The sequence below is a fragment of the Alligator sinensis genome, unplaced genomic scaffold, assembly GCF_000455745.1.
Source record: "Alligator sinensis unplaced genomic scaffold, ASM45574v1 scaffold673_1, whole genome shotgun sequence".
Lineage (NCBI taxonomy): Eukaryota > Metazoa > Chordata > Crocodylia > Alligatoridae > Alligator > Alligator sinensis.
The window spans coordinates 82,659-91,069 of NW_005842829.1; the positions used below are offsets into that span (position 1 = coordinate 82,659).

General features: G+C 63.2%; 1 protein-coding gene across 1 annotated transcript in view; it reads left to right on the plus strand.

Moving 5' to 3' along the window:
• Positions 1–6,481: 6,481 nt before the first annotated feature.
• DNAJB2 (DnaJ heat shock protein family (Hsp40) member B2) overlaps positions 6,482–8,411 on the plus strand; it is a 7,942-nt gene continuing 6,012 nt past the window's right edge. The window contains exons 1-2 of the mRNA XM_006035380.1: positions 6,482–6,546; positions 7,205–7,314. Coding sequence (XP_006035442.1) covers positions 6,482–6,546; positions 7,205–7,314 — 175 coding nt within the window. The remainder of the gene's footprint in view (positions 6,547–7,204; positions 7,315–8,411) is intronic.

Genomic DNA, 8,411 nt, shown 5'->3' on the forward strand with positions numbered 1-8,411 from the left:
CGGAACCGCGCCACCATCTCGCAGGCCCTCATCTCCTGCATGGTGGAGTTCGGCATCCCGCTGGAGCGCATCTTGGCCTTCGTGGCGGACGGCGCCAGCTACGTGGCCAGGGCTTGGGACGACGTGCTCTGCAACCTGTGGCCCAACTGCGTCCGCATCCGCTGCTGCGCGCGCGTCGCCGCGCTGGTGGGAAGCACCTGGCGCGACGCCTTCAAGCAAGCGGACCGCTTGGTGGCGTTGGTGTCCCTCGCGGTGAAGGTGCCGGCGCGTCGCGCGCGGTTCCTGAGGTACCTGCAGGAGCAGAGCGTCGACTCGCCCGCGCTCCCGCCCCACGTGACCAGGTGGGACACGTGGTTCGGCTGCGTGCAGTACCACGCGCGGCACTACCCGCTCTACTCGGGGTTCGTGGCGCAGGAGCGAGCGGAGCAGGAGGATACGCCTCTCCTGCGGGACCTCGCCGACCTGCTGGAGGGAGACGACCTGCCCGCTGACCTGCAGCACGTGGCGGAGAACTGCGGCCGCCTGGTGACGGCGCTGGACGTGCTGCAGTCCCCGAAACGCCAAGTGCACAAAGTGTACAACACGCTCCTGGACCTGATTTCGTGGCTGGAGCATCTGGAGTCGTCCGTGGACAACGCGAAAGGCTCCGCGGCCGCCCGGAGCGCGGCGGCCAAGCTGCGGCAGTACAGCGCGAAAGGCGAACAGCCGGCCATCGGCTTCCTCCGTGCGGTTCGCGCGCTGGACCCCGAGCAGGTCGGGGCTGTTTGTACGGACTACGGGACGGTGGGGCCGGAGTTAAAGCTGCCCGCTGAGTGCAGCGTGGAGTGGCCGGTGTATCTGGGGCTGGTCAGAGACGGGGTTGCGGGCACCGAGGATCCCATTCAGTTCTGGACGGCTGTCGAAGACCGCGTTCCCACCCTGGCCAAGCAGGCGGTGGCTCTCCTGCAGCTCACGGTCCACGCGACCGACGCGGAAAGGAGCTTCAGCCGGGCTGGGATGAGGGAGTGGCCCCAGGAGGGCGGAGGGGAGCAGCGAGCCCAGCTGGGGCTGGACGCCAGAGCTTAAGTGCTTGACACTGTACTTACTCCGTGTGTCTCTCCCCTTTGTCCTAGAATAAATCTGGCTTTTCTTGGTTTACTACTTGCCGGGGAGACGTTTGTCCGTTTGCACCCCGTTTAAATCCATTTGTCCCAGGTTTTGGGTGGGGGTTCAAGCCAAAGCTAAAGTTATTTGTGACCCCGCCCCCAAAACGTGAACCTGGTGCTTATTGCTGCCAACTGGCGTGAGGAGCAGGACAGCAGGGGCTGGCACTGCTCGGAGCCACATTTCTTGGTTTACTACTTGCCGGGGAGACGTTTGTCCGTTTGCACCCCGTTTAAATCCATTTGTCCCAGGTTTTGGGTGGGGGTTCAAGCCAAAGCTAAAGTTATTTGTGACCCCGCCCCCAAAACGTGAACCTGGTGCTTATTGCTGCCAACTGGCGTGAGGAGCAGGACAGCAGGGGCTGGCACTGCTCGGAGCCACAAAGCAGCTGGCAGGGGGGGGGGTGTCCTGGTGCGGGGGGAGCTCCTGGCAAGAGGGGAGGAGTGGGGGGTGGGCAGGGGCTGCAGGTCAGGAGTGAAAGGCACCAGCAGGGCTGGGGGGGCTGTTGCTTGGGAGCGAGGGGCAGATCTCGGCGACAAGACCATCTGGGGTGGGGATGGCTTTCACCACCGTCCACGAGACCGGGGCTGGCGAGCACGTGCCCAGGGTCATCTTCTTGCGCGTGGAGCTCTCCGTGATTGGGGAGTGTGGCACCAGGGCACAGAGAGATAGCAGGGGGTGCCCTGCTGTGGTCACACCTGGCACTACCGAGCCCTCAGTCCCCGCAGCCCCAGGGCCCCTGGCTGAAGGGTCTGTATCCTGGAGCTGGTCCATGGGGCCCGGCCCTGAACCAAATGGCCCTGACGGGCTGCGACCCCTGCTGGGAGTGGCCCAGGTTTGCCTTTAGCACGCAGACACTCGGAGAGCTGCGGGGGGGCCACCCAGTGGACGTCACGCTCTGTCGCATGTGGACAGGCCAGGGGCAACCTGTGCAGCTGACCCACAGTAGCGTTGTTCCTGGATGGCGCCACGTCCCTGCTGTCCGCATGTTGCCGTGGGTCAGAGCAGGGCCTCCAGTCCTCTGGGACACGGCTCCAAGGGCACACGTGTCGGTAGTGGGCAGTAGTGTGCTGATGCAACTGCACTTGGGAGCCACCCCCCCACACCCCCCCCCCAAAGTCCAGCAGTTCCCGGGCATGCCGTGCCTTGCAGACGAGGTGCGCGCCGGGACCTACCAGCAGCTCTTCCACCCCAAGCAGCTCCTCGCGGGCAAGGAGGACACGGCCAACAACTGTGCCCGTGGGCACTACGCCGTCGACAAGGAGATCATCGACCCCGTGCTGGAGCACATCTGCGAGCTGGTGCGTGGTGTTGGTCCGCGGAGGCTGGAGGGTCTGGAAGTTGGGGTGGGGAGTCACAGGAATGTAAGTAGGGCCAGACTGGGTCAGACCCGTGCTCCAGCGTCCCATCTCCTGCAGTGGCAGATGTAGTCGCTATAGAGGAAGAGTATGGCACTGGATCTCTCTCGGGCGCTCTCTTCCCTGCCCAGCACCCTCCACCATCGTGGGGTTGGAGCTGCCCGAGGACACCTCTCCACCTGCTCCATTCAACAGCCATGAATAGGCGGATCCTCCACGGATGTATCCTGGCTCTGCTCTCAGCCTCCACCCCCTCCTGGGGCAACACAGCGCCTCACTAACGAGGGGGGCTCGTCAAAAAGTCCTTTCTCTTGTTCCTTTTAAACCCACTCCCTGCTCATTGCAGCTGGTGCCCCCAGCTCTAGTGTGTGGGACAGGGGGAGCAACATTGCGCAGGCTGCAGACAATGTTGTAGACCCCCGTCCTCTTCCCCCTCGGCCGGCTCCTTTCCACACTGAAGGGTCCTGGCCTTTCTAGTTTCTCCTGGTCTGACAACGGCTCCAGGCCCGTGCTCGTTGTAGCTGCTCTTTTCTGAGTCTGCTGCATGCTGGGGATGTGGGGACCAGGCCTGCACGCCGGAGTCGAGGTGAGGGTGCACCCACATTTGCAGAGAGCCGGGCAATGCTCTCCGGCTTGTTTTCCATTTCAGTCTTAACAATGCCCAATATTTTATTTGGTCATCGCTGTGCCCGGAGCTGACTACAGAACCATCTCCAGTGAGTCCGGGGTGTCTCTCCTGAGTCCTAGCAGCTAGTTCAGGCTCCAGCCCCACGTCTGTGTAGCTGGGGTATTTTTCCCCAGGCTGCACTTCTCCCTAGTGCAGTTTGTCTGCTGGGTTTTTGCCCCCTCCCAAGCTGGGCGAGATCTTCCTGCGGCTCCTCTCCATCACCCTGGGGCTTGGCTCCCCAGGATCACTTGGTATCATCAGCAGGCTTGGAGATGTCACCGTGCCACCCCATTTCCAGGTCACCAGTGAAAATGTCGCACAAAACCCTGCGCAGATCTCAGCCAGACCCCGCTTTTGACCTCCCTTGATCCAGAAAAGTGACCACCAAGCCTCCCCTTTGCTTCCTGTCTCTCCTAACCAGCTCTTGGTCCGCAAAACCTTCCCTCTGGTCCTGTGGCCACAGCTGTGTTTAAAGCCGTTGGTGAGGGACCTCGTCAAAAGCCCAAATATAAGATGTCGACTGGATCCCCCTTGTTCCTGTGCTTGGGACCCCCGCAGTGAGCTCCAGCATGTCGGTGATGCAGGATTTCCCATTCCAAACCGTGCTGGCCGGCCCCCAGCAGGTCTCGCTTGTCCAGAGGCTGCAGGTTGGATGCTCGACTACAGTTTCTACCAGCTTTCCTGCTCCGTAGCTCCAGGGTCCCCTCGTTATGTCGGCGACCCGCCAGCCCTCTGGCGCAGGCCGGCTGTAACAATAGCTCACGTTTTGCTGCCAGCAGTTCTGCAATGTCACCACCGAGTCCCAGCAGAGGTCTTGGCCGAGTGCCTGCGACTTGCTCATGGTCTGTTAATCCATCGGATAAGCTCCCTCTGTCGTCCCTGCAGCATGGGCCCCTCTGCCAGAAAGGACTGAAGTGGCAAGAGGATTTCCCCTGGTCCCTTCTGTGCCGGACACGGACTTTGTTGAGCTTCTCGGCTGAAGGCTTTGAGTGCACCTTTGGCACCCCGGGCATTAGTGGTCTCGCTGAGTCTCTGGCTGGCTTCCACCTGCTGACGTGCTTGGAAAAGTTATCGTTAACTTCCGCATGTTTTGCTAGATGCTTCTCAAATTCTTCTTTGGCCTTGTTGCACTTCTGCGCTGTAGCGGCCGGAGTTCGTGGGCCTTCCTGGTTTCTTCCTCGTGTGAACACACCTTCCATTTTCGAAGGATGCCTTTGTACCTGGAACGGCCTCCTGAACACTGGCACTGAACCGGGGTGGGGTTTTATCGGACCGCTTGGTGCCTTTTCTGTTTTGTGGCACAAGCTTTGCTCTGACGCGGTATTTATAAACAGCCTCCAAACTGTTTGCATGTTATCAACTTGCTTCCTCGTTCTTGTCTAATTTCCACTCATGTCCGCATGTGGCAGACTCTTTTTTTTGTCTTGTTCCCTCCTGCTTGAATGTTGAGTGCGATCGTAGACGATGAAGGTTGGAAGGGAGCTCGGGAGGTCACATCCAGTCCAACCCCTGCTCAGAGCAGGACCAGCCCCAGCTCCATCATCCCAGCCAAGGCTTTGTCTAGCTGGGTCTTAAACACCTCCAAGGTTGGAGCATCCAATCACCTCTCTGGGTAACCTGTTTCAGTGCTTTACTACACTCCAAGTGAGAGTTTTCCCTAATATCGAGCTTCAATTTCCCTTGCTGCAGCTTGAGCCCATTGCTCGTCTGCCCCCACCGAGATCAGCCCAGCTCCATGCTCTTTGCGGCCCCCCTGCAGGGAGGTGACGGCTGCTATTCAATCCCCCTCGGTCTTCTCTTCTGCCGAGTGAAGCACCCCGGTCCCCACACCTCTCCTCGTGCCGTGTGGAGGTTGCTGTTGCAGGGCGGCTGACGAGCGGATGCCCCATGAGCCAGGCCTGGTGTGACTGCATTAGGTCTCGCCTTGCTTCTCCTCTTGTGGGTTCTAGAAACGGTCACTTTTTCACCCAGAAATTGCATTCCCACAGCTCGCCCCGAGCAGTCTTTGCCTTGCCTGCGTGGGGGCGGGTGCAGTCTCCCGTGATCATTGCTCCTCTCGTTTTAGCAGCTTCTGCCCCCCCGTTTCATAGTCGCCTCAGGCGGTCGGCGGTACGACCCCAGCCCCATGTCCTTATTCAAGAGCGGGGTTTCTCCGCGCAGGGGCTCTGTGGCGGTTCCCCTTCCAGGTGAGGTGCTTGTGCCGTTCCCATCAGCGCCATCCCTGCCCTGCCTTGTCTCTTCGTGCTCTGTCGTTCCCACAGTTTGGATCGTGGCCCGTGGATCGCCGCCCGTCCCCCAAGCCTCGGAGATGCCCGTTGTGCTGAAGTCGCCGGTTCGTGGCAGGCAGCGCAGTCCACCCCTCTTACTTGTGGCGCTGGGACGCTGTGAATGGCCTGTCCGTGCCCCGCCCCACCCACCACGCCTGGACCGCTTGTGGCCTGAGCCAGGGACTCCCACCTCCCGCCTGCCAAGTGCTGACATCACAATCAGCCTGAGCTTCCCATTGGCTGCATCGGGTGTTAATTCTCAGCGGGGGGCCGGGCGGCGGTGGAGGAGTTGGGCCCTCCCCGTGGCGGCAGTGGCAGGGCCGGGCTGGGCAGGTGTGAAGCTGTGCCGGAGGGCCCGGCGGCCACGGGCAGGATGCGGCCGGGACCACGCCTCCTGCAGTGAGGTGTGGCCTGGGCCTTGCTGGCCAGAGAGGGGGTGCTGAGCGCCAAGGGTGGGGTGCTGCTGCCCCTCTGAATGGAGTCTGGGGGTGGCACCCCTCTGCCCCCAGTAGTCACTGTAAGCTCTGGGCAGGTGGAGACCCCGAGCACTAGGGCGATGCTCCCTCCTTGGGGCTGTCTGTCCCCTGCCCAAAAGATGCCAGCCCTGACCAGGTCTGGGAAGTCCCCTTCTGCACCAGGGTCCTGAAGAGCTGCATGGCCACCACCCCAGATTTGCCCCCTGCTCAGCCGGGCCCGGCCGGGGGGGTTTCCCCTCCTTCTGCAGCAGGGGCGCGGCCTGGGCCTGGGCTCTCTGCAGCGCCCGCTGACCCCCCGGCAGCAGCAGGACGTTGGCAGTTGTAGCCCCCCCGTATCCCGGGGGCAGGGGTGAAGTCCGGGGCTGTATCGGGAACGATGGTGTCGTGCAGCTCCGAGGGTGGGCTTGGGCTGGCACCCCGTGGCACTGGGACTCTTTCATGCCCAAGAGGGCTGCGGGATGCGCTGCCTGCAGGTGCAGGGCCAGCGGTGGGGTCCAGTCCCTGCCAGTCAGCCCCAGATGCCTCTTGTTGCCTCCCCTGCGCAGCTGCCCCGGCACCCCCGGCCCCGCCATGGTGGAGTACTACGAGTTGCTGGGCATCCCCCGCAGCGCCTCCGCGGACGACATCAAGAAAGCGTGAGTCCTCCCTCCCCAGGGCTCCTGCTCTGCTGTCTGGCCCCTCGGGCCCATGCATCCAGGCACCAGCAGCCTCCCAGACTCCCTGCATCCCCCTCTCCGATGGGGAAGCGTCGTGCAGAGGAAAGGGCTGCAAAGCTGGCCGTGCCGCAGGGTCCGTCTGCGCTGAGCTAGCCCGTGCCGTGGGGGAGCCGAGCAGAGCCTGCTGCACGACTGCCCGTCTGGGCCCTGGCAGACACCGGAGGGGGCAGGGGGTCAGTCTGACCTGCCCCGGAGACTTGGACACCCCCCGATGCCCCCTGTGACGTGGGGCTGGGGCTGCGCTGAGAGTAAGGGCACCACGTGCTGCCTGGGACTGGAACAGGATGGGCCCGGCTACACGTTACATTTATGCTGTTCACTGGTGAATCGCGGAACAGATGTAGCGCGGCCATACGTGCAGCGTAATTACCACCTGCTAAAACGGCTCTCCGACTGGAAGAGCCGACCCACTACAAAGACCTGACCGACGTGGTGGACGCACGGGCCTGGTGGGGCTGAGCTCCCAGGGATGATTCACCCCCCGTCTTGGATCCCGCGGGACCCGTGTCTGACCGGGGTTGGGGACACCGTGTAACGGTGCAGTCCGGCCTCACGGCTCCTCGTGCCCCCCCGGCAGGTACCGGCGGGCGGCGCTGCGGTGGCACCCGGACAAGAACCCCGAGGAGAAGGACTTCGCCGAGCGGAGGTTCAAGGAGATTGCGGAGGCCTACGAAGTGCTGTCGGACCGTAAGGGGCCGGCGCCCGCCCCCGCCCCCTGGCCCTTTGCACCACGTGCTGGCACCGGGCACTGACCGGGAGCAGGGGCGGGTGCTGGCTCCCGGGCTCTGGGCCTGCGGGTTGCACCCACCCCGTGCGTGGTGGCATGAGTGGGAGAAGCTGAGCTAAGCCGCCCTGGTACCAGTGGCCTGGGGGGACTTACCCACGGTCCCCAGATTTCCCAGCCAGCTGGGACCCCGCTGCCCTCACCCCGGCTCTGTCCAGCACCCCCAGGCTCTTGCCTCTTGTCTGACACCCTCTCCTCAGCTTGCTGGGCCTCCCCCGGCTCCCCCGCTTGTCATCCTTGGGCTTGGAAGACCGAGGCCCTGGCACCGGCGCCAACTCCACACCTGTCCATCCTGGCCGCTCCTACGGCGGTTCGGTGCTGGGGCTGGGTACAAGCCGAGGCCGCGTGTCAGTGCGCACCGACCTCTCGCTCCTCCTCCCTTGCAGAGAGCAAGCGTGACCTGTACGACCGCTACGGCAAGGATGGGCTCCTGGGAGCCGGTGAGTGAGAAACGGCAATCAGACGGTCCCTTCTCCCGTCCCGGGAACCCGGCACGTCCCTGCAGCTCTGACGGGGGCCGTCTGTCCCGGCTGGGCTCCTGACGGGCAGAGCTGTCATAGGGACACCCCAAAAGCAGGTGCTCCCCACCCAGCCCTGAAGGGACTGGAGTCACCTGGGGAGCCGGGCGCCCCGGCTCCCCCTCCGAGACCCGGGGACACCTGACGGGGATTACCCACACTGGTTGCTGGAAGGTCTGGGGTGCCCTGGGCTCGGGGTCCCCCGCTCTGTGGTGGGGGAGAGGTTTGGCTACAAAGGTCTGGCAGAGGAGCAGGCGCGGCCTGTGCAAGATGGCAGGTGAAGCCGCGGCCAGCGTAGGATTAAGCCGCCCGTGCCCGTTCCTGAGGGCTGCTCTCGGCACCCTGCTCTCGCTCTGGCCACAGAGCCTTTTTTGTCGTCTTTGAATCCCAGCGTCGGTTCAGCTCCAAATCCGGGGAGCAAAGCTCAGTAAACAGGTCCTATAAGGTCAGCTCAGCTGGCATCTTGCAGGCCAGCCGAGCGG